Here is a 17,139-nt window from a genome sequence, read left to right as displayed (position 1 = left end):
ACCATCAGTCGTACTGATAAAGACACAGGGTGCTGTGTTGTGGAGGCAGACGTGGTCTATAAGTTTTCTGCTCTTCTCGGCAATAATTATATACCATTGTTAATGCTCATGTAGTCAGTTTTTTACGAAAACATCATTCAGAATTAATGCTAGTGAAGCATAAGGGCCGTGGCGCTCTTAGCCGACTTTTTTTAATATTAATTAATTCACGACGTATTTCGAGACATGTTTAGAATCCGACTTTTAAAAGCATTTAGCTTATACGAAACTCAGTGTTCGAAACCAGATGTACAGTTTCGAAGTGAGATCATTTTTGCCTACCTACTTCACACAGCTGCAGACCACTCCCTTGTGCAACTTGCACGCAAGCCAGTTACTGATCGCACCCACTTGCCGACCAACACACACTGCCGGACCTTATGCAGAGTTTAACTCCACTGTTAACTGATTTTGAGTACACCGTAAGTAAGGGCACTAGAAGTCACCGTGGCACTGTCACACGCGCGTGCGTTCCCCACGAAGCCGTGCCCTGATTGTCCTGTGGCCGCCTCGGCGAGACAGCGTCGCTAGAGCACGTGGTCTGGACCAGTGCTGCCGATATCACAGAAAAAAGCTATTGCGCCGCGTGGAGCGTTGAGTCGGCCTCATGAGCAGGCGCACTCGCAGTCCTCCGGCACGGGGTACGGCACCTTGAGCCACGTGCACCGGTACTTCTTGCGCCGCTTCTTGCGCCGTTCCACCTCCTTGCGCAGCCTCTCCGCCGTCCAGACTTTGTTCGTCTCCAAGGACTTGCGCAGCCTGGAACACACAAGACCGCACTGTCACTTCAACCACTTCACACTGTAACTTAATGATTCGTATGACACATTCAGAATCCTACTGTACCAGCGAGTATCGATACCTCGTTTACAAAAGCAAACGTTCATACAACAACTATGTCCATATGAGTTACACTACTGGTCATTGAAATTGCTACACCGAGAAGAAATGCAGATGATAAACGGGTATTCATTGGACAAATATATTATACTACAACTGACACGTGATACATTTTCACGCAATTTTGCTGCAAAGATCCTGAGAAATCAGTACCCAGAACAACCACCTCTGGCCGTAATAACGGCCTTGATACGCCTGGGCATTGAGTCAAACAGAGCTTGGATGGCGTGTACAGCTACAGCTGCCCACGCAGCTTCAACACGATACCACAGTTCATCAAGAGCAGTGACTGGCGTAATAGTGACGCGCCAGTTGCTCGGCTACAATTGACCAGACGTTTTCAACTGGTGAGAGATCTGGAGAATGCGCTGGCCAGGGCAGCGGTCGAACATTTTCTGTATCCAAAAGGTCCGTACTTGAACTGCAAAATGCGGTCGTGCGTTATCCTGCTGAAATGTAGGGATCGAATGAAGGGTAGAGGCACGGGTCGTAACATTTCTGAAACGTAACGTCCACTGTTCAAAGTGCCGTCAGTGCGAACAAGAGGTGACTGAGACGTGTAACCAATGGCACCCCATGCCATCACGCCGGGTGATACGGCAGTATGGCGACGACGAATATACGCTTCCAATGTGCGTTCACCACGATGTCGCCAACCACGGATGCGACCATCATGATGCTGTAAACAGAACCTTGATTCATCGGAAAAAATGACGTTTTGCCATTCGTGCACACAGGTTCGTCGTTGAGTACACCATCGCAGGCACCTCTGTCTGTGATGCAGCGTCAAGGGTAACTGCAGCCATCGTCTCCGATCTGATAGTCCATGCTACTGCAAACGTCGTCTAACTATTCGTGCAGATGGTTGTTGTCTTGCAGACGTCCCCATCTGTTGACTCAGGGATCGAGACGTGGGTGCTCGATCCTTTACAGCCATGCGAATAAGATGCCTGTCATCTCGACTGCTAGTGATACGAGACCGTTGGGATTCAGCACGGCGTTCCGTATTACCCTCCTGAACCTACCCGATTCCATACTCTGCTAACAGTCATTGGATCTCGACCAACGCGAGCAGCAATGTCGCGATACGATAAACCGCAATCGCGATAGGCTACAATCCGACCTTTATCAAAGTGTGAAAACAAAATTGTGTCATGCTAGATTACGCTGAAAATGCCTTAAAGTAAAAGGGGAAACGCGTCTGGAACAAATAAAATACACTACACCAAGAAAAGGCGTTTTTCTTATTTAGAAAACGGAGGTTAATGATGTTCATTACGTCCTACGTTTCAAAACATATTGCCGCGTGGAGTGGCCGTGCGGTTAAAGGCGCCATGTCACTGACTGCATTGCCCTCCCGACGGAGGTTCGAGTCCTCCCTCGGGCATGGCTGTTTGTGTTCTTCTTAGCCTAAGTTAGTTTAAGTAGTGTGTATGACTATGGACCGACGACCTCAGCACTTTGATCCCTTAGAAATTTACACGCATTTGAACACTTTGGGTTCAAATGGCTCTGAGCACTATGGGACTTAACATCTATGGTCATCAGTCCCCTAGAACTTAGAACTACTTAAACCTAACTAACCTAAGGACATCACACAACACCCAGTCATCACGAGGCAGAGAAAATCCCTGACCCCGCCGGGAATCGAACCCGGGAACCCGGGCGTGGGAAGCGAGAACGCTACCGCAGGACCACGAGCTGCGGACTTGAACACTTTTGAAAACATATTCCATGCAGAAGGCGATGGGTGATATTTAAAATACGATATAATGTAGCACAAAAAACAATGCTTTCCAAACGCATGGTACGCTGCAGTCGAATATAACTAAACAAAGTGTGTACGAGCTAGACCAGACTGAGGACAATATGCTTCTAAGGAAGACAACGAAGCCAAACAAACGCTTTATATCTTAGTACAGTGTTCTAACCTTCGATGCACTCACTTCAAAATAATGACCAGCATTCGGTCTTAGGACAAGTCGTTGAATATGCAACATTGAAGAGGGATACTACAACACGGAGATGGACAGCAATTACTGCATCTGTCGTGTGCGTAAATAGATTGTGTGATATACGTACTTTGCAGCTATTGTCCTCTACCTAGTAGCGATGCATTCAAATTAGTCAGACTGCAATCCAGCAACACAGTGCCCACACAAAATTTTTTCCTGCTTTATTAACTACGTACATTCAAATGAAGTGTATTAATATTTTGTGTATAATATTTTGATGTACATATGTTTTAATAATTCCTTGTGTGCAAAACAACCAATGAAAGACGATATAAAGAACTGTAGTAGAGGCACAGCCCAATTCAGGGAATATCATTATATAAACCAAAGATGTTACTGTTATTGTCGTACTGTCGTTGTCGTAGTGGCTCAGTGAAGTCGGGAAGTGTCTGCCAGTGGTAACGAGAGACAGTTAGTAGCGAGCGAGCGGGTCGGATGCAAAGGAGGAATTCTGCTGCGAGAAGACGCAGAACTTGGTTCGCTGCAGGACCCACGTACTGTATGGCCAGGCGTAATGTGGAGAATTAATAGGGCACAGCATAAAGCAAAGCATCTAGGTTAACCAGTGTTTAAGAAGAGCGCTAGGGGCCCAAAGTTAGTTGTGGTGAAGAGCCTGTGGCCGTACATTGTCATGGTATAATGGACCAGCTGCACTGACTGCACCGCTATGAAGTAAGACATCACCAGTTTACCATTTAGAATTTTAAAAGGCTTGACAGTGGTAGCTGCGAATCGTCCAATAACAAATTCATTAGCCACTTACGTGTGTTAAGGTGCGTAATCCTCAGTAACAACTACCTGATAACATTCTCTCCGTATCCATAACCAACAGAGTGTGTCATTAGTGAACTGAAAATATTAGTAAACTGGTAAGACGAGTGAAGTTTATTGAATTGATTAATAGTTTAAATGAAAGTGAACAAAAAGTTAGCTTTTTCTGGACTTGCTAATTAAGTGCTGATTATTGACAAGCAATTTGACAAAGCAATATATTTAACAATACTTCATATTCAGACAATTTTGTATGAGAAGCAATATACGTAACAATAAATCAAAGTAGTGAACATTTTAAAAACCAGTTATTATTGCAGAACATTCAATTTAAATACTAAAGTTACTCTTCTCGAAAAGTTTACGTTTTGCAAAACAGTTTAATAGCAATTAGGATTACAGTGAGAACCACACTTAAGTTGTTACGTAACTGGTAGTGTAAAGAACTAATAAATATTGTCATGCAGTATTTCCAATTTTGCTTTTGTCCATGACTGAAATTTTTCTGGGGGATCATCGTGTTTTGATGATGAGCGCGAGACAGTGGCCTTGCGACTGTCCACGCCTGTCAACATGCTACAGTAGTAACGTAATTTAATTGTAAATTCAAGAGTTTTAAATAATTTCGCTCACACTAAGTGAGCTGGCGACCGTTTATTTACAGTAATTTCTACATGGAGTCAAAATTAATTCAGCATTTCGGATCAGAATTTCACTAGCTAGTTTCCGTATTATTTTGTACATTTTTTATTTCTCCTGATCGTTACTGCTCGAAGTAAATCGCACAATAACCACCAAGTTACGATAGCACCTGAATTCTTCCAGGTAATACTTTCACTTCGGATTCAATGCCATATCCCAAATTAAAATAAAACCCATAGCAATACACTGCCAACGGCCTTGCCGCAGTGGATACGCCGGTTCCCGTCAGATTACCGAAGTTAAGTGCTGTCGGGTGTGGCCGGCACTTGGGTGGGTGACCATCCGGGCCGCCATGCGCTGTTACCATTTTTCGGGGTGCACTCAGCCTCGTGATGGCAATTGAGGAGCTACTCGACCACCCAACAGTAGTGGCTCCGGTCGAAGAAAACCACCGTAACGACCGGGAGAGCGGTGTGCTGACCACACTTCCCTCCTTATCTGAGGATGACACGGCGGTCGGATGGGCCCGATGGGTCGCTTGTGGCCTGAAGACGGAGTGCTTAGCAATGCGGTAATTTTTTAATTAGTCTAGCACCTGGAGAGGAAGAGGGGGGTGTTTAAGACCAGCGCTTGGGTTCGACATCAACGTGTAATAATCACTCACAGGCGGCAGGTGACAAAATTAATAATGGAAATATATAAAACGTGCCCGGGGAGCACGGTAAACGGTGCAGCCGTTGATGCAAAGCAGTAACTGAGCGATTTGTCTGACGGTCCAGAAAGGTCTTATCTGATATTGGGCCAAGGGCACTAAGTTTTTAATGTGTGCCGCTGGGGTTAAAGCATACAGTGCATGGTAAAATGGTGCTATCCAAAACCGGCGCCGTGGCAACTGTGGTGCACCACGTGCCATAGGTGACAGGGGCTTTGGAGATGTAAGGTCGAACAGAGGTGCAACTGTTGAGCAATTGCCCCTCCAGATGAAACAAAAAGCTACAAACAGTGTCTCCTCAAAGACCGTTCAGCGAACGTTGCTGTGTATGGGCCTCCGTAGCAGGCGCCGGATTCATGCACCGGCTGCTTCCTGCTGCTCATCGGAGACGAAGTTTGGAATTTCCACGCCCATACCGCGGTTAGACGTCCACTGAACGGCGACACGTGGTCTTTCCAGATGAATCACGTGTTATCCAACATCGGCGTGAAAAGTATGAAAACAAACACCCAGTGATGGCTGGGTGTTGTGTGCTGTCCTTAGGTTAGTTAGGTTTAAGTAGTTCTAAGTTCTAGGGGACTGATGACCATAGCTGTTAAGTCCCATAGTGCCCAGAGCCATTTGAACCATTTGAACAAACACCCAGGAACAGTCGGCCAGGCGGAAGATTGGTTTGTGGGATTAAAGGGCCCAGACTGCTACGGTCATCGGTCCCAGGCGGAAGTGGTAGAGGTATGGTCTGGGGAATATTTTCGTGGCGTTCGCTGGGTGATATCGTCACTCTGGACGGCACAGCGGATCAACAAATGTATGCAACTGTCCTTGGGATCGTAACCAGCCCTCCATGCAATTTATTTTTCCTCGGTACAGTCGCACCTGCCAGCAGGACAATGCAACGTGTTACACAGCTAGCAATGTACGTGCGTGGTTCGAAGAGCACCAGGACGAGTTTACCGAACACCTCTGGCTTTTAGATACTCCGAATTTAAAGCGAGTCGATAACACGTGGAACCACCTCGTTCGGACTGTTCGCGCCATGGAACCTCAGCCGAGAAACCTACCGCAAGTGGCCACGGCGCTGGAGTCGGCATGGTCCCATATTCCTGCCTGTACCTTCCAGAACCTCAAAGACTCTCCCCCTGCATGTCTAGCAGCAGTCATCGCTGTAGAAGGTGGTAATTCAGGCTTTTTATAGGTCATCACATTAATGCGACTGGAGAGTGTAACATATACTTTAATTAGCTCTAGTTTGTAAGAAGGCATTTACTGGCAGGTGTGAAAACTTCCGAACCACTGGTACAATGTGCCATTCATGCAAAATACGAACAAGTTAACTACAGAAGAATGGAAAAACTGCTAGAAGCTCACCTCGGGGAAAACCAGTTTGGGTTCCGGACAGTTAGACGTGAGGCAGTAAAGTCCCTAATGACTTGTCTTTCAAGATAGACTGAAGAAAGGCAAACTTTCGATTATAACGTCCTAAAACAAACAAACACCGTCCGAACAGATCGTAAAAGCCCAACGGTACGGACCAGCCGCCGTGTTATCCTCTGTCCTTAGGGGTCACCGGATGCGGATACGGAGGGACTTGTGGTAAGCACACCGCTCTCCAGCCCGTTGTCAGTTTTCGTGACAGTTGTCGCTACTTCTCAGTCAAGCAGCTCCTTAATTGGTCTCACAAGGGCTGAGTGCATCCCCTTGTCAACAGCATTCGGCAGGCTAAGGCGGTGACCCCTCCAAGTGTCAGCCAAGCCCGGCAGCGCTTAACTTCGGTGATCTGACGGAAACCGGTGTTACCACTGCGTTAAGGCCGTTGGCATTATAACAGTCTAGAAAGTTCATAACAATATTGGCTGCAATACAGTCTTTGGAATTCTCAAGGAAGCACAGATAAAATTTGCGGAGCGAAAGGTTACCTATACAGTCTACAGAAACGACACCACATTTATTACAGTCAAAGGGCATGAAAAGGAGTCAGTATTTGAGAAGGGAGTGATTCATATTTGTAGCTTATGCCCGATGTTATTCTATTTGCTCAGTGAACAAAAGATAAAGGAAATTAAGGAGGAATTGCAAAGGGACTTTAGTTCAGGCGAAAGAAATATAAGTTTTGCGAAATTGGCCTCCGGAAGATCGGTTGATCAGAATGGATAGTGTCTCGGAAAGACGTAAGGTAGATCTTACCAAAAGTGAAATAACGGCAAAGGGATGTGCTTCAATTAAAACAGGCGCTGCTCAGTTAATTGTATGAGGAAACGAGACACTTACAGCAGTAGCCGAGCTCTAATTTTTGAAACAAGTAGAGAAGATATAAAATACCGATTAATAAAAGCAAGAAAAAATTTTCTGAGACAGAGAAATTTTTTACAATCAAAGTATTGATCTGAAGCGCATCCTTGTAAGAAAGGGAAAGGTGTACGATGAGCAGTTCAGACACAATGTGATGCTTTCAAACGGATGTAGATTTAATATTGTAGTTGAGACGCTGAAATGATGTTTACTGCATCACACCAGTCGTCAGGAGCGTGTTTCGACGACAACAAAAACAATTAAGTTTAAACAATAAACTTAATAATAAATAATGACTATAAATGAAATTATTCTCTGAAACAACGTCTTTTCTTACAGGTAATCAGTTTTGGAACTGTAATTCTCCACCTTGAGACATTTTCCAGGGGAAAATTACTGCTGTGTGACAAATTATGGCTCGCAGGTCGGCTAAAGTACCCAGCGTAAACTGGCGTAACAAAACAACACTTGCCCTCACTCAAATCTATGACGGTGGGAAATTACTCTTCTGAAAGTGGAAACCATCAAGAAACAGCATTGTGGCAGAGGTGAATTTTATTTACTGTGATTAGCAACTGCCGTTGACGGGCTACAAACGAATATGCTCATATGCTAATAAATATGTATAAAGAAATGAAAACTAGTGTTAAATCGGTATTTGAACTGAAACTCCAGTTTACCGGAAGAAGTCACCTTTACTTTGCCTCCATTATCTTCCACTCTCCTTGCGCTGGCAAATTCAGTTCTTGGGAATATTTTTATATATTTATACATAATACCACAGTACTTCGAAGAGGGAAAATTGAACCTCTTGAGAAGTAAAGCTTCAGAACCAAAATCAAGCTCAATTATTTGACTCAAAATATAATAAATTATAAATCATTTGGTGCTAGTCTTTAATCACTTTAAGCATCGCGAGATTCACTTCCATTTGGAAAGTTGTGTTACTCAAATAAAAGCCAAAATAAGCCGATATGTATGCCTTTACCGGTTTATGGCCGAATTTTATTGATGTAGTCTTGTCAGGCTATCAGTTGAAGCCTTCATCTGAGGATAACAAATAGGAAACTTGTTGAGAAGTTGGCTTCAAGACAACAACTCACTCGACTGATAACTCGAGAGGATTCCATCGGATGCTATGTTCTTTGTGTCGAAGTACGATAAAAAAATTTGAACTAATGGTTCAATTCTTACATAGAAGACGTCTTTGCGACACATTCATAATACGCGAAGTAACCAATGACTGACTACTCTGCTTAGAAGTTGGAAATGCACTATCTGATCAAAACCATCCAGACACAATATGTAATGTGGAACTGGCCACTACACGTCTTGACAGACGGATCTATTACTAAAAAAAAAAGCGTGGAGTATTTATGTTGTTAGTAGAGAATCAGTAACAACAGAATGGGTCTCAGTGACTTCGAACGTGGAATAGTCATCGGATGTCAACTGAGCAACAAGTACATCAGAGACATTTCAACCGTGCTAAAGCAGGCAGAGTCGACTGTTGGTGATGTGAGTGAAGTGGAAACGTGGAACAACCACCGCCGAGGTTTTCGGAGAGTGGATGTCAATAATCGAATAAAATCACCAAAACGTACCATTCGTGAGTTCGAAAGTCCTTTCAGAAGTAGAGCTAGTATGACTGTGCGTAGCTAGTTGGAAACAATGAGGTACAATGTTCGGATAGCTCCTCATATGACACACGCTTCTGTAGTCAATTCTAAGCGACACTTGAGGTGGTGTAAATAAAAGAGCGGCGCCACTGCACAGTGGATAACTGGAAACGAGTGATTTGGGGTGTTGAACCACAGTGACAATCCGATGGAAGGATTTGGACTTGGCAAATGCCTGGAAAACGTTATCTGTTATCATATGTAGCACCAGCAGCGAAGCAGGGGGAAGGGAGTGTTATGGTACGCTAATATTTCTCGAATATAGGGCGAGACCATTGCTGCGCTTAAGAATACGTCATATGTGGAAGGATATCAATATACACTCTAAGGGGAAAAAAAGAAAAAGACAAAAAAACACGCACCAGGAGGAATTATCCGAATGGAGCGAAAATCTGCAGATGTGATGTACATTCAGAGGCAAACAAATGATTGAAACTTCAGTGGAATTCTGTGATGTATTCAAGAGAAAGAGATTCACAAATTGAGAAAGTCAGTAACTCGTTGGTCTACCTCTGGTCCTTATGCAAGACGTTATTTGGCATGACACTGACTGATGGAGTTGTAGGATGCCCTCCTGAGGGATATTGTGCCAAATTATGTCCAATCGGCGCGTTAGTTTCTCAAAATCCTGTGCCGGATAGGGGGCCGTACCCACAGTGCTTCAAACGGTCTCGTTTGCGCGAGATCCAGCGATGTTTCTGGCCAAGGACCAAGACAAGCAGTAGAGATTCTTGCCATATGTGGGCGGGCATTATCTTGATGAAATGTGACTCCAGGATGACTTTCCATGAAGGGCAACAGAAGGGGGAGTAGAAAATCGTCGATGTTCCGCTGTGCTGTAAGGGTGGCGCAGATGACAACCAAAGGGGTCCTGCAATGAAAACAAATTGTTCAAAAACTAGTTGTCGGACCGTATGATGTGCGACACTCAGGTGGGTATCCCACCTCTGTCCGCGATGTCTCCAGAAACATCTCAATTAATGGAGTACAATTGTCTTCAGTGATGAGTCCCTCTTCGAACTGAGCCACGATGACCATCACATCTATCGAATTCTGTTGGTAGAGGAATAGTTCGGATAGTTTGTACTGGCATGACAGTGGACCTTGTCATTAAACAAAATGGTTCAAATGGCTCTGAGCACTATGGACTTAACATCTGAGGTCATCAGTCCCCTACAACTTAGAACTACTTAAACCTAACTAACCAAAGGACATCACACACATCCATACCCGAGGCAGGACTCGAACCTGCGATCGTAGCGGACGCGCGGTTGCAGACTGAAGCGCCTAGAAGCACTCGGCCACCACGGCCGGCTGCCATTAAACAGCATCTGTGTAGTAATGGTTAGTGGATAATAACGTTAGTGAAACTGACTGTCTTGATCAGCCTTGCAACCTCAACGGCATGGAACATCTTTGACATAAGTTACACCTTCGACTTAATGACAGCCAGATTCTGCTTCTTCCTGCAGTCGCTTGCTCCAGTCAAACGAAGGCATGGGCTACTAAATAGGATTTGTCCTAATTTGATTCGCTATAGCTTCTCCCTGTATGGATGTCCTCGCCAACAATTTCTTGCTAAACATACGACAGTCCAGGTGCAGATGTGTTTACGTACATTTATGGAAATCTTTGACTAAAGTCTGAAATAATATTGCATCCAAATCGTATTTTTTGGTGAGCTTATCTTGGCCAAATTATAAACCAAGGCTCTTCCAATTAAATAACGATGAGCTTATAACATTACTTTCCTAAAATAATAAAGATTCGCATTTATATGATTGTCACGAGTGAAACGAAGCAAAACAGCAGGACATTTAGTTAGTAAATTTTGTTTGTTTACAGAGATCAAAGTGAACCGGTATTGTAATTTTAAAAGTAACTCACATTATTCGAGAGAAAGCACTGCTTCGTGAAAGGGTGTTCTACATATCTACACATATCTACATCTAGACACACATTAAGAGCTAACATCGTGTCTAGAGTTGACATGCAAAATTTCATTTGGTAGGTAAAATGTAGGACTTTGATTAGAGATTATCTTTGTTATGTTATTTTCTAGGGCAGCTACAAGCAAAGAAAATAGTTAGAAGTGTGAGCAGAATTATTTTACGCGCAGACTGCAACATCACAACTGTAGGCAAAACGTAATCAGTATGTTTTGTATTTAAAGCAGCACAGCTGATTTTTTTAAAAAAAGAAGAACAACCATGGTCATTTTTATCCATGATTTGTTAAGCATTGTGGGAGGAGATTGGGTGGGTGGAAATCATCTTTTTGGCGTAGCCTCATCTGAAATTGTGACCCACGTCACTAACACTGCCTTCTAGACCACCCTTCAGTCACAGCTGGCTAGCGGACGGCCTAAACAGCAAGGCGAAGCCAGCGCAGCAGTACTTTGGCAGTATTCAACACACGTCGCTAGCAGCGACTTCACTAGTTTGTTCGTCTCTGTCACGCGCAGCCAATCAGGCAGAAGTGTGGTCTCACTTCGAGTGAGCAGCCATTCAAGCAGAAGCCTGATATCACTCCGCACCAGAGCTCCGGCTCAGATTGCTCTCAAATCACTCCGAACTTGCGGAAGAACTTCAATGAGACAATACGAATCTAGCACGATGCTGTTGCTACTCTGACTGCTACTTAATATTATAATCCACTACTAATTGAACAGGGAGAGAGAGAGAGAGAGATAGAAAGAGAGAGAGAGAGGGAGAGAGAGAGAGATAGAGAGAGAGAGAGAGAGAGAGAGAGAGAGAGAGAGAGGGAGAGAGGGCTGCAGAGAGATACACGGGTGCAAAGCTATGCACGCCTAATGTTGCATTTATTGTAAATAAGTACATTTATGTTTTGTGTGTTCTTGAGTGTTGATTCATATCTTTACACTAACAGAGACAACTGTGTTGTGGACTTAGTTCTCAGTCAGGACAGTATTATATTCCTGTTTTACCAGAACTTGACTTGAAATTTCATGGTTCCCTGTAATAAAGAATGTTATTAACAGGTTATATTAATCATAGTTGTATTGGAGTTACAAAGGGAGTGGACTCGTAAACACGTTAGTGGTACCGTCTAAAGATATAATTGAGTCCGCCAAGGTTGTGACAGAAATAAAAAAGTATTTTCATTACGAGCATATACGAGATTAAATGTTAAAGAACAGAATTAAAGTTGCCCCCAAAAACTGGTTTAATTTAAACAGAAACAAAAATGTTGACAGTAATAGCTTTAGTATGAAAGAATTTGGATTTATATTCATAAGCTGCTTATTAATGAAATGCAAAATACTTATTCGTACGAAATTACTCTAATTACTCTCTGGTAAAATATCTCCAAACATATATTAAGTTATAACGGCAAAATCGCTTTCATTTAAATATCAGTGTCAACTTCTAAAAAAAACTCAGATGCATATTTTCCAGGCTGAGTGGATTAAGTAATGTAACATTGTTTCATAGACAGTTTTAATGTCACTGGTGTTGTATTTTAGTAACAAGTGCGCAGTGAATTGTACTAGTGTTTCCTCTCTGTCCTATAAAATCGCTATCATAAGTGGTGCGACCGAAAGGAGAAACCAGCCAGTAATTTTTTAAATAATAACCAGCATTTATTTCCCCTGATTTGTGTTTGTAACGTATCAAAGAAATATTTACAGTGATAGTAATACATAGATTTTATCATTCACTTGCGAGAAATCCACAGGTATAGCCCCCATGACGTGTTGGATAAAATAAACGAATAAAATAATGTAAATCACTGAACATCTAAGACGGTGTACTGTCACCTTATTTCAGTTTCAGGTTGCTTCCAAACGGCCTTCAAAAGCATCAACAGTTTTGTTTTCAGTATTTCATAAACTGTTATCAGAATATAAAAATGTAAAAATACTGTCACAATCCACTCATTAGGAGTGATAATTTGACATCACAGGTGTAGCACAATAGGCGAAGGATTACAAGTGGAAACCGTGTGTACACCTTGAGGTGGTTTAAGTCACGGTGCGCAGATACCCAGGCTGTGATTATTCAGTATTTGAGAATGACAGCACTTAGCGGTTTCCAACAAACTTTAAACATAATTTCAAAGATTTTCTAAACTTTTTCTCACTTACTTGCTCAACATCAAATATTTAACAAATTAAATCATTTGTAATCGGATGCTTGAAGTTGTTCATACTTGTTGTTGTGGTCTTCAGTCCAGAGACTGGTTTGATCCAGTTCTCCATGCTACTTATCCCGTGCAAGCTTCTTCATCTCCCAGAATCTGCTTAGTGTATTCAGCTCTTGGTCTCCCTCTACGGTTTTTACCCTCCACGCTGCCCTCCAATACTAAATTGGTGATCCCTTGATGCCTCAGAACATGTCCTACCAACCAATCCCTTCTTCTAGTCAAGTTGGGCCACAAACTCCTCTTCTTCCCAGTTCTGTTCAGTACTTGCTCATCAGTTATGTGATCTACACATCTAAGCTTCAGCATTCTTCTGTATCACCACATTTCGAAAGCTTCTGTTCTCTTCTTGTATAAACCATTTATCGTCCATGTTTCACTTCTATACATGGCTACACTCCATACAAATACTTTCAGAAACGACTTCCTGACACTTAAATCTATACTCGATGTTAACAAATTTCTCTTCTTCAAAAACTCTTTCCTTGCCATTGCCAACCTACACTTAATATCCTCTCTACTGCGACCTTCATCAGTTATTTTGCTCCCCAAATAGCAAAACTCATTTACTACTTTAAGCGTCTCATTTCCAAATCTAATTCCCGCAGCATCACCCGATTTAATTCGACTACATTCCATTACCCTCGTTTTGCTTTTGTTGATGTTCTTTTTATATCCTAGTTTCAAGATACTGTCCATTCCGTTCAACTGTTCTTCCAGGCCCTTTGCTGTCTCTGACAGAATTGCGATGTCATCGGAAAACCTCAAAGTTTTATTTCTTCTCCACGGATTTTAATTCTACTCAGTATTTTTCTTTTGTTTCCTTTACTGCTTGCTCAATATACAGATTGAATAACATGGGGGTAGGCTACAACCGTGCCTCACTCCCTTCCCAACCATTGTTTCCCTTTCATACCCTCCAACTCTTATAACTGCCATGTGGTTGCAAACAGCGTTTCGCTCCCTGTTTTTGAGCCCTGCTACCATCAGAATTTGAAAGAGAATATTCCAGTCAACATTGTCGACAGTTTTCTCTAGGTCTAAAAATGCTAGAAACGTACGTTTGCCTTTCCTTAATCTATCTTATAAGATAAGTCGCAAGGTCAGTATTGCCTCACGTGTTCTAAAATTTCTACGGAATCCAAACTGATCTTCCTCAAAGTCGGCTTCTACCAATTTTTCCATTCGTCTTAACATTTTGCAGCCGTGACTTTGATAGTTCGGTAATTTTCACATCTGTCAACACCTGCTTTCTTTGGGATTGGAATTATTACATTCTTCTTGAAGTTTCAGGGTATTTCACCTGTCTCATACATTATGCTCATCAGATGGTAGAGTTTCGTCAAGGCTCGCTCTCCCAAGGCTGTCAGTAGTACTAATGGAATGTTGTCTACTCCCGGGGACTTGTTTTGATTTACGTCTTTCGGTGCTCTGTCACTTAGGAGTTCGATTCGTTAAAGAACTGGGGGTTTACTAGTCATGAGAGAACATTGTCACAGTGAACGCCCAGTTACCCCACCTTCCTGTACTTGTATTAAGTTACTCATCTCTGAAACCATTCTGTACGTTGTGGCCCGGCAGACAACTTGCCTATTCCTGGCTGTTAGTAGCGTTAACTCCTGTGGATAGTGGTGGTGAATATTTTCGAACGCTCGAGAATTTTGTCTCAACTGTCGTACTTGAAAAAGGAGAAACTTTTACCCATTTATACCAGCTACCAAAGTGATGCAGTTTAAGACACTGGAATCGTATTCTGGACGACAGCTGTTCAAATAACCGACCAGCCGTCCAGATTTAGGGTTTCTGTGATTTCCTTAAGTACTTGAGGTAAATGACAGGATTATTTCTTTGAAAGAGGGCACAGATGATTTTCTTCTCTATTCAATTTGAAATTGAAACTCATTGTTGAGTCCACATTTCGCTAAAGGGCTCTGAGCACTATGGGACTTCTGAGGTCACCAGTCTCCTAGAACGTAGAACTACTTAAACCTAACTAACCTAAGGACATCACACACATCCATGCCCGAGACAGGATTCGAACCTGCGACCGTAGCGGTCCCGCGGTTCCAGACTGTAGTGCCTAGAACCACTCAGTCCACATTTGCTCACACTCTCACTTACAACAATAAAAGCAGCTTACAGGACAGATGACAGACTCAGAAAACAAGGACTGACGAAACCCTACAGAACAGATAATTCATATAGAGAAAACTAAGGACAATCAATACCAACACGGACAAATATAACAAATCTGATATTTATCGACTTATAGAGTCTGCAGTTCAACTTACTCTGTGATGTCAAAAGGCATGGAATACAGTAATATCTTGTCGAAACCTCTTTTGCCCCGCTTAGTGCAGCAATTAAACGTGGCACGGACACAAGTCTTTGGAAGTCCCCCGCAGAAATATTGGGCCACGCTTCCTCTACAGCTGTCCACATTTACGAAAGTGTTGTGCACGAAATGACCTCTCGATTATGTCCCATAAATGTTCGATGGGGTTCATGTCGGACAGTCTGGGTAGCTAAATCATTTGCTTGAATTGACCAGAATGTCCTTCATACCAGTCACGAACAACTGTGCCACAGTGACATGACATCGTTGATTAGAAACATGAAGTACATGAATGGCTGCAAATGGTCTCCAAGTAGCCGAACAACTATTTAAAGTCAATGATCGGCTAAGTTTTTACAGCGGACAGAGGGTCCATTCGATCTAAACACAGCCCGCACCATTGTGAAGGCACCACCAGCTTGCATACGTTGTTGGCAACCTGGGCCCACTGGAGAGGAACTGCAGAGAGATGTCGTGCTGTTAGCAAAGGCACCCGCGTGGGTCGCCTGCTGCCGTAGCCCCTTAACGCCAGATTTCGGCGTCCTGTCCTAACGGATACGTTCTTCGTACGTCGCACACTGATTTCTGTGGTTCACGCAGTGTTGCTGCACTGACAACTCTACGGGAAAGACGCTGACCTCGGTTGTTAGGTGAAGGGCTTCGGTCACTGTGTTGTCCAAGGTGAGAGGTAATGTCTGAAATTTGGTTTTCTCGTTACACTCATGACACTGCGAATCTTGGAATAATGAACTCCCTAACGACTTCCACAGTGAAACGTCCCTTGCGTCTAGCTACTCCTAGTTCAGAGTCCGTTAATTCCCGTCCTGCGGTCATTACGGCGCAAACTTTTTCGTATGAATCACTTGAGCACGAATGACATCTCCGCTAATGCACTGCCTTTCATACCTTGTGTGCATGATACTAACGCCATCTGCATAAGTGCACTTCGTTACCCTCGACTTTTGTCACCTCAGTGCATATACAAGCTGAAATTTCAGTATTAGACTTATAGACCACAAAAGAGCATTAAGATGTGACAACTGTCAGTTTACGTTCTCAAGACACCTTATTGACATGAACTACAGAACCCCACAGAATCTAATAACTCAGAAAAATTACCAAATTGGGAAAGCCGTATTAGAAGGAGAAGAAATAATAAATGAATACACAGGTCTCAGCAGTGCAGCTCTGTTCTCGGCCCTCAAAGGACTGTCAGAGCACCAAACCCATGACCACACACGTACAGACACACAAACACACACACCAGATACACATCTAAAAGTCTAAGACCAAAACAAGATTCAAAAATTACACCCAGAATACATTCAACTGTTCGCGGGTCGTATTTTCGTATCTTCTAAACAGTGACACCGTTCAGGTTAAAAAGCACAGTTTCACAGTGAAGATAATGGTGAATCCAGAAAAATTTGTGGAGACATATTGGATACATAGACATAAACACGCACACGTACAGACACCCAGTCATTCACATAAAGAAAAAGATGTTAAACACACACTCTAACTTTCCGATTGGTAAATTTTCGGTGTAAATAAGTTCTCTACAGCTGCAGAAATGACAAATTGTGAATTAAA

General features: G+C 43.0%; 1 protein-coding gene across 1 annotated transcript in view; it reads right to left on the bottom strand.

The window, feature by feature from the left end:
* Positions 1-644: 644 nt before the first annotated feature.
* LOC126176478 (uncharacterized) overlaps positions 645-17,139 on the bottom strand; it is a 270,764-nt gene continuing 254,269 nt past the window's right edge. Inside the window, exon 5 of the mRNA XM_049923632.1 lies at positions 645-798. Coding sequence (XP_049779589.1) covers positions 645-798 — 154 coding nt within the window. The remainder of the gene's footprint in view (positions 799-17,139) is intronic.

Source organism: Schistocerca cancellata, chromosome 3, assembly GCF_023864275.1.
Source record: "Schistocerca cancellata isolate TAMUIC-IGC-003103 chromosome 3, iqSchCanc2.1, whole genome shotgun sequence".
NCBI classification, from domain to species: domain Eukaryota; kingdom Metazoa; phylum Arthropoda; class Insecta; order Orthoptera; family Acrididae; genus Schistocerca; species Schistocerca cancellata.
Note: the sequence above shows the minus strand (reverse complement) of the source record. Positions and strands in the feature narration are given on the sequence as shown.